Below are 15582 nucleotides of genomic sequence, written 5' to 3'. Positions count from 1 at the left end.
GTATTGGAATTCTTTTACGTATTCTCAGTAGACTGTGGCTGCCATGTTCTTCGGAGGCAAACTGTCCTCAGCTACTTTCTGATGGATCTGTAAAAAGAAGGGACATTGTGACCCAAATTTATTTTCCAACAAGAGCTTTTGGAAACCTTACTCACCTATAAGACTGTTTTCATTTTTTAAATTTAAAATAGTTGGAGGCTAGAAGTGGGGGAGGGGATGCACCTTATGATCCTGACATTTCAATCTCAAACAGCATTATATCTAGAGTCCTGTTCAAACGTCTTCTGTATGTACATGCCACATTTTTATTATAATAGTTAAGTGTTCACTTTAAGAAAACTTAGAAATATACCAAAATACTTTCTAAAGGCATTCATAATGTCACCACACAAGATAATCATTGTATCCTTATTTTCATCACTTAATTCTGTGCCTAATTTTTACCTAGCAGCATCATACAGAATGTAGACTTATACTGCTGTCTTTAAGAAACTAGGTCTTTTTTACTTCTTAATCATTCTTATATTGCTGGATATGTTGATTTTCTTATTGTTTGGTGTTGTAAAGCTGTGGTGTATAGCTTCATTCTCTACAAATCTTTCTATGCATCTCATGATTATTTCCTAGTTGTAGGTTTCCTGGGTCAGTTTTTCAGGCTCTTGTTCTGTTGCCAGTCTGTCTTCAAGAAAAGTGGGACCAAGTTTTGCTTCTATGTGTGAGTCTCAGTCTTAGAATAATCTTGCTAAGGAAGATGACCATCTAGCTGAATTTTCTTGAAGGATGGAATTGGGAATCACTTTGACTCCTTGGGTCATTATGTAGCTCTGTTTAAATGGTATGGAAGCACCATGCAGAAAGGATCATTCATGTTATCTAACTGACTTAGCTTTATAAATATTCTCAGTTCGTATGAAGTTAGAAAAACTTGTCTCCATCTTAAAAGGATTCCTCTTTTTTTTTTTTTTTTTGACAATGTGTTTGGATTTCTCTCTTACCATGGTTCTTTGAGATCCTGCATTCTTTTTGTAGCTCATGGACATGGGCTTCACAAGGGAACATGCCATGGAGGCCCTGTTGAACACCAGCACCATGGAGCAGGCCACAGAGTACCTTCTAACCCACCCTCCCCCGATCATGGGAGGAGTTGTTCGGGTGAGTTGGCTCAGGGGCTCTGATCTCTCAGGGTGTTGGTATGGCTGCTAATGTGCTTTACTTCTCCATGCCAATATTTTCTTTACACGCTAACTCTTACAGCTCTAGAATATAAGGAGCAGACGCTTTCTCTCTCTTACTCAGGCAAATTTTCCTGGACTTTGCAAAAGAACTCTTAAATTATACATAGGCAGAAAGTAATAGGAGAGGCTCTCTTTTCTGAAATGCCAAATAGGTGGTCACATTGAAGATCCTTTCCTATTTAATTTTGTTGTGGTTTTTCCCTCTTGTTCTCGTGGTGACCAGGTAAGCCTAATTGAATTTGATTCTACAGAGCAGCATTCAGAGCCCTCTCTGTTCTTCTCTAAAGTTTGAGCCCAGGATGTCTGATTCCTTATGATTGGGGTATGTGTAGTTGCTGGATTTTCTTTTGTTGCTCTTTAGGATCTGAGTATGTCTGAAGAGGACCAGATGATGAGAGCGATTGCCATGTCTCTGGGACAGGATATCCCAATGGATCAAAGGGCAGAGTCACCTGAGGTAACTAGGAAACGGGGCTTCCAAGAGGATCTGACACAGTGATCTTAGTGTTTCTATCAACATTCTGCTATTACAGTTGGGTAATTGCTGGAAATAAAGTCTAAACAAAGACATGGGAGTACTCATTCATCCCAACCTTGCCATCACTAGTCTACATTACATTGACCTGAAGCTTTATATGAAACAGATGAAGCATTACTATTACTGTCAAATAAGAGGCCCAAAATGTACTTGGTAGTGCTCATTAGGCCAAACTTGGCTGTCTTTATTACCTTGGAATCTAGGTAATAATTACTACCTACAGAGAATGCAGGACAGTTGTCTACAAATGATTTTTGTGGGAGGTGATGTCAAATGATGCAAATAAGTTTCTAGCACTTTGAGGATTGGAGGTGTCCTGCTGTCTTTCCTTAGGCTGTATAGCTGCCGTTATACTCATTGCCACGCCCTAATGAATGTACCACCTGATTGAGGAGAAGGTAGAGAATATTTATGTGGTAGGGCAGATATATTATTAGAGTCTCCTCACTTTCTTCCTTCAGCTGTACCATATCCTCTCACTCTTCCTTCCCTGCCTCTAGGAAGTTGCTTGCCGAAAGGAAGAGGAGGAACGGAAAGCTCGAGAAAAGCAGGAAGAGGAAGAAGCTAAATGTCTAGAGAAGTTCCAGGATGCTGATCCATTGGAGCAAGATGAGCTCCACACTTTCACAGATACAATGTTGCCAGGCTGCTTTCACCTTCTTGATGAGTTGCCAGACACTGTATACCGAGTGTGTGATTTGATCATGACAGCAATCAAACGAAATGGAGCAGACTATCGAGACATGATTCTGAAGCAAGTAGTCAATCAGGTAAGTTCTCCAGGGGCCAAAAAGTCTTTGAAAGGAAAAAACAAAGCTCTCTTTTTCTGTGTATCACTTCTTAGATTCATCTAAAATGTCAAAAATGTCTCTCACTCTTGAGCCAAATTAGGCCCCCTGAACTAACTAAATAAATGTTTTTCCCTCTCCTCCTATGTAATAATCTTTTGACAAATGAGTCCCCATTTTGATAAGTAGTTGTGACCTTTTTGTCTTTTTTAAGCAGTGTTTTTCTCGTTATAAAATTAATGTATGCTAGTTGTTGAAATATAATAAATAAACCACCCTAAATTCCCACATAGCCAGTTAACATTTTGGTTATATTTCCTTTACTTTTTTATGATTTATTTATTTAAATCATTGTAATCTGATGCATTTTTTAAGTTGAGAGACAGGAAGAAATTAAAAACTGATATATTTAAACATAATTTTAGTGTATGGAAACATCACAAGAGTAAAAGTCAAACTGAATAAAGCTTTTTCTTCCCCACACGATATGACCAATCTTTAGTTATCTTTATATCAAGAGCTTATAGAAGTTTGTTTTAAGAAAACAAACCTTAATAGAATGGAGCAATTATATAAAATTCATTACAAGAGTTTTTCAACATGCATACTAAAGCATGACCAATGTTTCTAACATGCTGAGGTTTTGTTTGTTTGGTTATTTTTCCTCTGTTTTTCATGATAATTCTGAAGCAGGTATAATGAAAGATTTAAAGTGGGTAGAACCTTTGTAGAGTTGACTGTATATGTGCACCAGAAATTTTTAAAATACTCATTGTTTAAACTTAGAATTTAGACTTCTTGTAATCTAGTCTTAAGAAAATAATTTTTGGAGGTGTTTCTTTAATAACATACATCTTCTTTTGATACAGACACCAAATGCCTATAGTAAATGTGTTAATATTTACCCAGTCTCCTTCAGTGAATGTGTTAGAGGTGGAGGGGGTATTTTACAAGGTTGAGAATGTTTTGACAAACCTCATCATACTCTATCTACAGTTATTTAACTTGGCTCCTTGCCTGCTTTTCTAGGTGTGGGAAGCTGCTGATGTATTGATCAAAGCTGCTCTTCCCCTGACAACAAGTGACACAAAAACTGTATCAGAGTGGATCAGTCAGATGGCCACTCTACCCCAGGCCTCTAATTTGGCCACTAGAATCTTGCTTTTAACACTGCTTTTTGAGGTAAGATTTAGACCTTTTGATCCCTGTTATTCATTCATCAAAGAATCATCAAACACCTACCATTTGAGACACTGAAGAAGGTATAGAGAAATGTAGGACATGTCTGCATTTCATGAGCCTACAGTTTCTGATAGGCTGTAATGCACGTGTGTGTGTGTGCTGTCACTCAGTCATGTCCAACTCTTTGCAACCCTATGAACTGTAGCCCGCGAGGCTCCTCTGTCCAAGAGATTCTCCAGGTAAGAATTCTAGAGTGGGTTGCCATGCCCTCCTCCCAGGAATCTTAAGTATAAAATACAGCATTCTGTGCTACATGAATGGTAATAATCTTGAGTTCAGGGAGGTCAGTATACATCACTTCTGGATAATAAGAGAAGTACTTCTCAGAACAAATGTTAATTAATTGAATTGGGTCTTAGAGGACTAGAGGATGGGGTGTAATTAGAAGAAGGTACTTAGAATGACTGTAAGTTGTGGATTTCTTTTGGCTTCTCTGAGGAAATCTAATTAGCAGTGGGGTAGGATATGGAATTTGGTAATAGATGTCAAATAGAATCTAACTTGTCTTTCTAACCTGGTTAATCAGCAGATTATTTGAGGTAAAGTATGTTCTTGTTCCAGCCAACATAGGAATTAGGAGGCAACTAACCTTGAACAAGTGACTCTTCATTTTTAGCTTATCATGTTTAATGGTAAAACCTGGATTTAATGGAGTAAACCCTTTATAGCATATTGGGGTTAAGTACAATATGTGTCATACTTTATGTCTACAGTCTTGGGGCTTTCCTTTATAATGGAAGTGGTGATTCTTACTATGTAACGCTTGTGAATAGATACTTGTGGGAAAGATTGCAAAGTTCTGAATGCTGGGGGTCCCCAATAACATTATAATGAGAAATTACTCATGAGCCCCCCCCCCTTTAAAAAAAATCACAAATGACAGTCTTTCTTCTGGTCTTTTTTCCTATACGTTTAAACAGTCAGGATCAGAATGTTTAGAAAGTTTTGTGTTCTTTCAAGTGTTATATTATGAATATTTACCATGTCATGTATATATTATTCCATCTTTTCAATGTCCCCTAGTTTAAGTATCACCTGTTGTTGGCCATTTATTTAAATTATTTCCAGTGATTTCCTGTTACATCAATAATGCTTTATGTAGCCCCTGTAAGAGGAACTATTAACTTTGTTGCTGTGTTTAATTATTCCATCTTGGATGATTATAAAGGTTCTCTGTAAATCAGAAGCTTTTAAGGTAGCCTAGATGACAGTTCTTAATGATATTAATCATACTAGTAATAGTTTCCACATTAAGCACATACTAATGTACACTCTGTTGGCAATTAACCTGGAGATATAAACATTATTATTCCCTTTGACCCAAGAGGAAACTAAGGCCTAGAGAATTTAAGTAATATATCTCAGATCACACTGGTAAGTGGTGAAAGTGGAATTTGAATTCAGCCAATTCCATTAGTGTTCACTCTTGTTTTATACCGTAGTAATCCTTGAAACTAAGTAGAAGTTGGTATTTTTTTCTCTTTGATTAATCAATCAGGAATTGAAGCTACCTTGTGCTTGGGTGGTTGAATCTAGTGGCATCCTTAATGTCCTAATCAAACTCTTGGAAGTGGTTCAGCCCTGCCTACAGGCCGCCAAGGAACAAAAGGAGGTCCAGACCCCAAAGTGAGTGACCCTATATCTCTCCTGGTTTCATTGCTATTTCTCTGGGCCTTTGGGCCCTCAAGTTTAGGACTTGAATCATGCAGTTTCCTGGGTGGGGCATGTATGGGATGAATCTTGGATGCCTTTTATGGTTTGAAAATTGTGTAGTACCTGATAAAATCAAGATAAGTTTTCCCGTGTTGCACAAGTTTCTGGTTTGCTCAGAGTAAATCATTTCTTCTGTTCTAGGTGGATCACTCCAGTGTTGCTCCTGATTGATTTCTATGAAAAAACAGCCATTTCCTCAAAGAGGAGAGCCCAAATGACTAAGGTACATAAAACAGTATATGTTTTATATACTGTGTATATGGTGAGCAGAACAGCTGAGCTTCTTGAAGCAAGAATAGACCAGAAGAGAATATGGGATAGTGGTATTAAGAAAAATGTAAAGCTCTCTGATCAAGGCATAAATCTCTTGAGGGATCTTAATAGAGTTCTCTTCTGAATTGTAAGTTAGAATTTAGTTTTTTTTATGGAGCTGCTTGCTAAAAGGTCCAAGAATTTACCCTGGAAGTAAATGTTAAAGATGTGTGCAGTTTCCGGAGGAGTGGCTCTTCTGTTATGTGAAGGGCTGAGTGTGCAACAGTTCCTCCAAAAGCAAGTGCTCCTTATATAAAAATTATATATGCCACATCATCTCAGTACCTTCTCAGAAACAGAACTTTTGTTCCAATACATCTAAAATAATGTTTACCTTTTGTGGAAAATAGTTGGAAACAAAAGGAAAGGATCACAGGATAAGAGTAGAGAGTATTTTGTTCCTGTGGAGAAGCTCAGGGATGTGAGGGATAAGATATATGAAAACTTATCTCTTGGTTTGCAACGTAAAATAAATGTCCAGTATATTTCCTTTTCCTGGGTTAGTTTTAGCAAAGAACACTGATGAAATGACTGTTGCTTCTAATAGTCAACATTATAAGGAAATACAGTAAAACTTTGTGCTCTTGTATTTAGTACCTACAGTCTAACAACAACAACTGGCGGTGGTTTGATGACCGCTCTGGACGTTGGTGTAGTTACAGTGCAAGCAACAACAGCACTATTGATTCTGCCTGGAAATCTGGAGAGACAAGTGTGCGTTTCACTGCAGGCCGAAGAAGATACACTGTCCAGTTCACTACAATGGTACAGGTACATGTTCACTCGATGCTGTAAACTTGATTGAAGGAGGGGAATGTGCTAAGTATGCCTTTCCATTTGTTTCTTCCAGAGCCAGCAGTCCTGACATATTATAAGAACAGTATTACCATTACTAAATGGGGTATAGTTTTCAGAGAACTGAGTCTTTCTAAAGCTATGTTTTAGGCCAGGAGTCTTGGCAATTTGATACTGTCCCACCTGGAAATCAACTTAAGTGTTCAATCAAGGATTAGGGAGTTATTGGGATATGGTGTCTGCTCTACTGGAAAGTTTCATAACTTGCTGTAGGGCCTTGTGTATGCCACTCTCTTTCTTAGGACCTTCGGGCTTTCTTTCTGTAAATAATAGGGATGGGATAAATTGCCAAAATTCCTTCTTGTTATAGCATTTTGCCACTGAGTCCCAATTGCCCCATTTCCCCTTACAATTCTTTTTTCTGTAGAGATATTTTTGTCTGCTTGAATTCCTAGGTTAATGAGGAAACAGGGAACCGGCGTCCTGTGATGCTGACACTCCTGAGGGTACCACGATTGAATAAAAATTCTAAAAACAGCAATGGACAGGAACTAGAGAAGACACTGGAAGAAAGCAAAGAAATGGATATCAAACGTAAAGAAAATAAAACCAGTGGTATGGACTTTCAGTTTTTGAATCTTTCAAGGAGGGTCTTATAATAAAGCTAATGTTCCTTTATGGCTTAAATTCTGACCAGTTTCATCATGAGTGATTTCTTACCCTTCAGATTGCTTGGTGACTTAAAGATACGTAGTTTTTGTTTTTATATGCTTTTTCATCTGATCTTTGAATTGGTGTTTGGTATATTTGTCTTAATAGCACCCAAGTGTTTGGTTACTTCAGAGGGAGAGGATGGAAGGAAATGTCAAGTTAACTGTCTGAACACTTACTTCTCCCATTTGTAGATACCCCCTTGGCCCTAGACAGTACAAATACTGAAAAGGAGACAAGCCTGGAAGAAACAAAAATTGGGGAGATCTTGATCCAGGGCCTGACAGAGGATATGGTGACTGTTTTAATCCGGGCCTGTGTGAGCATGCTAGGCGTCCCTGTGGATCCAGACACTTTGCATGCCACCCTTCGCCTGTGCCTGAGGCTCACCCGAGACCACAAATATGCCATGATGTTTGCAGAGCTGAAGAGTACTCGCATGATCTTAAATTTGACCCAGAGTTCAGGCTTCAATGGGTTTACTCCCCTGGTCACCCTTCTCTTAAGACACATCATTGAGGACCCCTGCACCCTGCGCCATACCATGGAAAAGGTGAGTTTTTGGTGTCCAGTGGGGTTTAGCTTTATATCATACTTTGTTCTTCTTGGTCTCAGGACAGATCAACTTCTGGTTCTTCGGGTATATAGATATGTGTTATATATATATGCTCTGCCCAGCAAAATTTCCCAGCTGTGTCCTCAGGTGCTTGCTTAGATATGATAGATAATCCCATTGAGTGACATTTTAAAAGTACTAGAAAATAGGACTTTTTTACCCCTAAATTACTATAGTGATAGCTCTTATCCAGAAAGTCCTCTTCACTTAAGAGCCTATTTTCTAACCATTGTGTTTTGGGGATTGTAAAAATGAAGTTTATCCTTGAATAACAAGTTTGAACTGCACAGGTCCACTTATATAAAGATTTTTTTCTAATAGTAAACACTAAAGTACTACCACAATCAGTTGGTTGAATTCGCAGATACAGAACCTCAGATATGGAGAGCCAACTAAAAGTTACCGTGGATTTTCAACAGCATGGAGGGCTGGCGCCCCTAACCCCCACAATATTCAAGCATTGATTATAGTAAAGTTTTTGGAATGTTTATTACTGGGAAAAGCTCTTTACAAATGCACATTGTGCACATGAAAACTGAGGTTTATATGTTAATTTTAGGAAACACATAAAGCAATAGAAGAAAGTAATTACAAAAATAAAAACCTTTATGACATCAACTTAAGACTTCAACAGAAGGGTTAGGGGCTAACATCTTACTAGTAAGACTTTTTTTCCACCCTACTTAACAGACTCTTCTTTCCTCTGCTAATTCTTCATCAGCAATCATCAGGTGAATGTTACTGAACTTCACTACCAATTTCCTCTCTTGGAACATTGTTTCCCACATTTATATGTAGTGTTGATAGTCACATTTTTGTGCATAGCTTTGTCACATTTACAATTGTTTTTCTTATAAATGCTTAGAAATTAGATCAAAAGGTATAAATTATTTTGGTGCCACTTCATACTTCTTTGTGTATATGCATATATATCTCACATTCTTCAGATAATTCTTCCTCAGCCAGCTTATTTGATTTCACCTGATAGGAGCAAAGCCAAAAGAAGGAGGGCTGTTAAAGACAACATGTACATTGATCCAATGTTAGGAGACAGCCCAACAGAGAAGAAACAACTATATACACAGTATTCTGACTTAAAAACACTTTTAAAATGTTTAAAGCTTAAACAACTTTTTTAAATGCTAGGAAAAAATATATAGGTTCTTGTTGGACGACATAAAAGTTGCTAAACTTAAAGGAAATTTTATTTGGGGGTATAGGGAACAAAGGAATATCTGTCAGTTTTAATGTATCAAGTGGCAAAATGTAAATGCTTGATAATATCCACTGCAGGTACGGGAGTGGAGAACTAGGCATACGCCTACTTTTTGTAGGAGTGGAAATTGATACAACTACATTGGAGGGTAATTTGGTATTGTCAGTTAAGATACTCTTTGACCTAGAAATTCTATGCCCAAGAATTTATCTGATAACTAAAGTCAAGTATGCCAAGGTACATATACAAGAATGTTCACTGTAGAACTGCTTGTAATATCAAGACTAGACGTCCAGTGTCCTACAAAGGACAGAATAAATTAACAATGGCACATAGTGGAATTGCATTTTTCTGTATTTAAAGAATGAGAGGTATTTTACGATTTGGAGCCAGACAGGCAAGATAATGGAGGTTATTATGCTAAACTGAAGAGTATGGCTATAGTGTTTACTATTGGAAAAAAATCTCCATATAAGTGGACCTATCCAGTTTAGACCTGTTAAGGGTCAACTGTACTTTTCCAACCTGAAAAAACAGTGTTTGGAAAATAGGCTCTTGGGTGAAGTAATCCTACAGGGAATGATCTTTAAAACATGAGTTTGGTGGAAGGTGTCCTAGTCCTTACTAACAAGTTTTAGTTCAAGAAACCTATACTCCTGGCTGTCACTATCCAAGACTGATGATTGACTTTGAAACTTTAGTTTTGTTCTTATAAAGTAGGTGTCAGTATTACCTATTTTTAGAGTTTGAACTATTCTGATTTAAAATTGGGACGGCATGTGGGAAGGCTCAGAACTGGCACTTAAATTTGGTAGCTTTAATTTGGAGGAATGATCAGTGATCTAGATATGTTTCCCAGTTTCTGTAAGGATTGTATATTGTCTAGTCTAATAGTTGATAGTTTGGGGGGTATGCTGAATATTGTAACTTTTTTATAAGCCACATATTTTTGAATTGTGGAGGACTAAAATTCAAAAGACCCAAGTGTGTCTTCCTCCCAAAGATCAAAAGGCTTTCATCCACTGTCTGGAGGGAGAGCTTGGTTGGTATTTTAATCCTTGGTAACTCTTCCTAGAATGTAGTTTTGTTTTAGAAGGTGGTCTTTAATCAGGAGTGTCCTCCTCTTTACTAGGTTGTTCGCTCAGCAGCTACAAGTGGAGCTGGTAGCACTACCTCTGGTGTTGTATCTGGCAGCCTCGGCTCTCGGGAGATCAACTACATCCTTCGTGTCCTTGGACCAGCCGCATGCCGCAACCCGGACATTTTCACAGAAGTGGCCAACTGCTGTATCCGCATTGCCCTTCCAGCCCCTCGCGGCTCAGGAACAGGTAAGTTTACTCTTCTCCTAGCCTTTGAGACATTGAGGTCTGTGGCTTAGTATAACTCAAAAAATTTTCTGTGAGGAAGCCTGTAGCTTGGAAAACTCCCTTAGGCAGGCATTGGGACATTGGCTTGTTGATCAAGTGGGTCAATTCAGAGGTAGTTCAGCAGCTTCTCTGGTCTTTGCCCTGTAGTAATTCCTGCCAGAGATGCCAAGAACTCATTCAGTCTAGTCCTTGCCTTGAAAGAATTTAGCTTGATGTGACAACAGGGATTACAAACGGAGTGATTGGTTTATAGGCAGAGTGATAATTGAGGGATAAGTGGACATGTGATTTATGCAGTAGAAAGTATGCGGTATCATCAATATAATCTTGTCAAAAATATTTGAACTATAATTATAAGGAAAAAGTTAGATGGGTACAAATTTGAGACATTCCATAAAACAACTGGCCTAGACTCTTTTCCAAAATATTAATGTCATGAAAGGGAAAAAATGCAAGAATCTTGTAGCTAAAAGGAGATGAGAGAAACCAGCAACCTTAATGGGATGCTGACTCTAGATAAAGGAGATTTGGAGAAATTAGAATATTTACTGTGTAGAAGATAATATAATTGTATCTGTGTTAAATTTCTTGAGTATTATTGTATTCTGGCTGTGTAGGAAAATATCCTTGATTCTTGGATTCGGGTAGACATATTTAGGAGTGAAAAATGGTGATTCTAGATGAAAAGTATATGGATGTTTTTGTACTAACCTTTCAGCTTTTCTGTGGGGTTTGGGGTTTTTTGGTTTGTTTTTTAAATTAAAAGTTGGAAAAGGGACTAATTATTTTGGGAGCCCCAGCCTGGCCTTGCCTGTGCTCGGCATTTCTCATGTGTGGTCTCTTTTAATCCCCAAATTTTCAAGAATGAGAAAATTGAGATTTATTGAAATTGGCCAAGATCCTGTCACAGAACTTGGTTTTAAAACCAAATGTCCCCAAATCCTGTATTCTTCTTTTACTATTTGATACTGCTATATTAAATCGTATGGGATTTAGGGAAGGTAAAAGCCAGCTTTTCTATGTAGACTCCTTGAGCATTGTTTGGAAGTGGCCCTCCACTTCTTAGTCTTTATCAGTTACCAGATATAGGTACCTGTTCATTATTGACTGATTTTTCTCTGTCTCACTTTGACTTAGCTTCAGATGATGAGTTTGAGAATCTCAGAATTAAAGGCCCAAATGCTGTACAGCTGGTGAAAACAACCCCTTTGAAGCCCTCACCTCTGCCTGTCATTCCTGATACTATCAAGGAAGTGATCTATGACATGCTAAATGCCCTGGCTGCATACCATGCTCCAGAGGAAGGTATGTAACTAGCCCACCTGAGGAGGCTGGCACTTTGGTTAGGTCACTTTAACCAACCCATGGCTTAGTGAGCACTGAACTATTTCCCCATGCTCTAGGAATCAAGATGAATAAGACACATAGCCCCCTTCTCTGAAGAAGTTAATAGTTATACAGTATGAATGATAACAGTCTGACAAAGGATATGACCAAGGAATGATAAAATGCCGACAAAGGTTCATATAGTCAAAACTATGGCATTTCCAGTAGTCATGTGTGGATGTGAGAGTTGTACCATAAAGAAGGCTGAGCACCGAAGAATTGATGCTTTTGAACTGGATATTGTAGAAGACTCTTAAAAGCCACTTGGACAGCAAGAAGATAAAATCAGTCAATCCTAAAGGAAATCAACCCTGAATATTCATTGGCAGGACTAATGCTGAAGCTGAAGCTCCAATACTTCAGCAAAATCTGATGTGAAGAGCCGACTCATTGGAAAAGACCCTGATGCTGGGAAAGATTGAGGGCAGGAGGAAAAGGGGACGACAGAGGATGAGATAGTGGGATGGCATCATCAACTTAATGGACATGAGTTTGAGCAAACTGGAAGATAGTGAAGGACAGGGAAGCCTGACGTGCTGCAGTCCATGGGGTTGCAGAGTTGGGCATGACTGATGATTGAACAAGAACAAAAATGAATGATAAGAATAAGGAGATTGCCCAAATCATTTATATAAGAGTACATCCTATACAGGCAAGAGTGAACAAAGATTAAAAAGGAGATAGTAGCATCTTATGAGCATGTTGAAAATAAAATACCAAGTCATCTCTAATGTTTTCATTCTCATAAACAAAACATCTTTGTTGCCCAATATTACAAGGTGAGGCTAGGCTTTCTGACCTTTGAGACCACCATCCCTATCTTTTGTCCTTAGTTAAGGTGCTGCTTTTAAGTACTGGGAAAGTGATAAATGAATTGCTTGGAACCTAAGGTTCTATTCCAGTCAGATACTTCTGGATTTTATTCAGGACATACTTATTTGATAGGTCCCACAGAATTGCCAAAAGTTAAAGAATAGTGCATTTAGCAAGTCAAGAAAATCTGAGTCTTTACTTCAGTGCTTTTCATTTATACAGCAGTCTGATCTTTATAAAGCTTCTTGCTTTTCCCACAATTGGAAAACCTTTACCCACCTCCTGAACTCTCCTCCCTGCTAAAAAAGAATAATCTAGCTATTTATAGTATCCATTTATTGACTTCCCACTGTACTAGGCAAAGTGTCAGGTATGTTCATTTAAGCTTAGTAGTGATAGCGAAGGACAGTAAGGAGACTAAATTGCCTATGATCACAAAACTATTGATGAGGCTTTCAGTCATGCTCTCTACATTTCTCGATCATAGCCTAGCAATATTACTATGTAGACAGTTGTAGCAACTTGGAGGAAAATTGACCAAGCTACCAGATGGGCATTAACATTGCATAGTCTAAAAAGTTTTGTTTTTGTCTTTCTAGCAGACAAATCTGATCCTAAACCAGGGGGTATGACTCAAGAGGTTGGCCAGCTCCTGCAAGACATGGGTGATGACGTATACCAGCAGTACCGGTCACTTACCCGTCAGAGCAGTGACTTTGATACACAGTCAGGATTTTCCATTAATGTAAGTCAGTTCCAACCTTCAATTTTCCTTCTCTTTTTGGTACCTATTATGGGATAAAGGGTTATGCCAAGAATATTTCAAAGCTGTTAATTTTGATGTATCTATAAATTATCCATTTCCTAAAAATGAAGATTGGGTTGTCCCTGGGATTTTCTTTTTTCTCTTTGGATTAAAAATGTTTCTTTAATTCATTTTTCATTCTCATCTTCCTCTGTTCTCTTTTCTGCCAATCTTCTAGTGGCTGTTTATAATGATACCTTCCCACAGGTTATAGTATATAGATGGGAAAGGTGGTTAAAAGATAGACAAAGAGAGTCAATAACATTTACAACCAATACCCTGAAAAGGAGTCCTGCCACTTGGGGACAATTGTCTTTGAAATTAATAATGGCTCAGAAGTTTTCTTCTTCCATAGAGTCAGGTCTTTGCTGCAGATGGTTCCTCCACTGAGACTTCCACATCTGGGGCATCCCAAGGAGAAGGTAATGGGTTTACTTTTCTCTTTTGTTCTTATTCCTTGAGAGGACAACTTGAAGAAACTGGGTGTCCTGGACAGGCAGTAGAGGAATACAGGCATAATTGTCATGTTTACTTGCCTAAGTGAACTTTCTCGGGGGTGAGCTCAGCATTCTGTAAACAAAAGGTCCATCCCAGTTATCTGAGACTAGATTAAATCTTTATATTCTTCAGGAATGCAGGAATACATGCAGATCTCCTTAGAGCCAGCAGCTCAGGACTGTAGGCCTCATTTCTTGCCATTGCTATCAGCTCCAGAAATTACAATGCTTTCTATAGGGTCTTTAGAAGACTGCCATTTGAATACCCCAGTGAGAGCTGGTGCAGCACAACAGTGTTATTAAGGAGCATCCATTAATGACCAGAGCCAGGTAAATCAAAGACCCTGGGCCCAAAGGGCTCAGGCCAGCTTTCTGTATCAACGTTTTCACCCATGCCTGTTTTCTTATTGAGCTCTATTCTATTTTTTAGTATGGCATCCTGGCCCTCTACCTACCCCTCATTATATGCTAAAATTAATGGAACTGACCATCAAAAAGAATGAAATTTTGCTATTTGCAGCAACATGGATGGAATTGGAGGGCCTTATGCTAAGTTAAATAAGATAAATATAAATATTGTATGACATTACTTTTACATGAAATCTAAAAAATAAAACCAGTGAATATAACAAAAGAAGCATGCTAACATACAGAGAGCAGGCTAGTGATTACCAGTGGGGAGAATTAGGCGGGGGCAGTATAGGGGTAGGGGATTAAGAAATTCAAACTATTGGGTATAAACTAAACTATGAGGATATATTAGGGAATATAGCCAATATTTTATAATAACTATAAATGAAGTATAGCCATTAAAAATTGTGAATCACTGTATTATACACCTGTAACTAATATAAGTTTGTGCTGCACTGCAATTCAAAAGGAAATACAATGAATAAATAAAGCCAATGGAATTGTAACTTAACTAACCCAGTAGTGGTTGCTATGGTAACATCCTTTAGTTCTCTTCTTGAAACCTCTGCATATATTTCTTTTGGTAGCTTCCACTAAGACTTATTATAGAACCTTAGTGCCAGTGACACTCTCCTAGCTATAACATTTGCATGGTGGATTCTTGCTTTCTAGCAGTTTCAACAGAGTCCATTGGCTACTTGCCAAGAATTAGAGAAATGTCCTGTGGATGAGACAGTTCAAGAGCTGCTGCTTCTTGACAGGAAAGAGCTTTGAAATCTAAGTTAAGATGTTGTCCTTAATACCAGACTAGTCCATGGAGATAAGTTTAAAAGGCTAATAATAAAATATTGGTTAGTTCATTTTGTTGGACTTACTGCTCGTATGTAGTATATAGTATGGATGATGGTACTATCATTCAAGGGAAACATCATTGCCCACTGTGTGACAGACTGTGTTTTTGTTTAGTCACTCAGTCATGTCTGGCTCTCTTTGCAACTCCATGGATTATCTCCCACCAGGCTTCTCTTCCCATGGGATTCTCTAGGCAAGAATACTAGAGTAGGTTGCCATTTCCTTCTCCAGGGGATCTTCCTGACCAGGGGATCAAACCCATGCTTCCTGCATCGGCAGGTGAAT

The 15582-nt window shown here is 38.3% G+C and overlaps 1 protein-coding gene across 10 annotated transcripts in view; it reads left to right on the top strand.

Annotated features, from left to right (window-relative positions):
• HUWE1 (HECT, UBA and WWE domain containing 1, E3 ubiquitin protein ligase) overlaps positions 1-15582 on the top strand; it is a 159844-nt gene that overhangs the window by 108789 nt on the left and 35473 nt on the right. For 9 of the 10 annotated variants that reach the window (XM_018043737.1, XM_018043736.1, XM_018043738.1 and 6 more), the window contains 13 exons: positions 1030-1152; positions 1597-1692; positions 2274-2543; positions 3591-3743; positions 5302-5429; positions 5658-5739; positions 6423-6599; positions 7079-7238; positions 7529-7887; positions 10299-10494; positions 11671-11838; positions 13332-13477; positions 13893-13959. In XM_018043737.1, the coding sequence (XP_017899226.1) occupies positions 1030-1152; positions 1597-1692; positions 2274-2543; positions 3591-3743; positions 5302-5429; positions 5658-5739; positions 6423-6599; positions 7079-7238; positions 7529-7887; positions 10299-10494; positions 11671-11838; positions 13332-13477; positions 13893-13959 (2125 nt within the window). The remainder of the gene's footprint in view (positions 1-1029; positions 1153-1596; positions 1693-2273; positions 2544-3590; positions 3744-5301; positions 5430-5657; positions 5740-6422; positions 6600-7078; positions 7239-7528; positions 7888-10298; positions 10495-11670; positions 11839-13331; positions 13478-13892; positions 13960-15582) is intronic. The other variant, XM_018043735.1, reaches the window with a different exon arrangement.

Source organism: Capra hircus, assembly GCF_001704415.2.
Source record: "Capra hircus breed San Clemente chromosome X unlocalized genomic scaffold, ASM170441v1, whole genome shotgun sequence".
Taxonomy (NCBI): Eukaryota; Metazoa; Chordata; class Mammalia; order Artiodactyla; family Bovidae; genus Capra; species Capra hircus.
The sequence above is the reverse complement of the archived record's forward strand: the minus strand, read 5'-3'. Positions and strand labels throughout refer to the sequence as shown.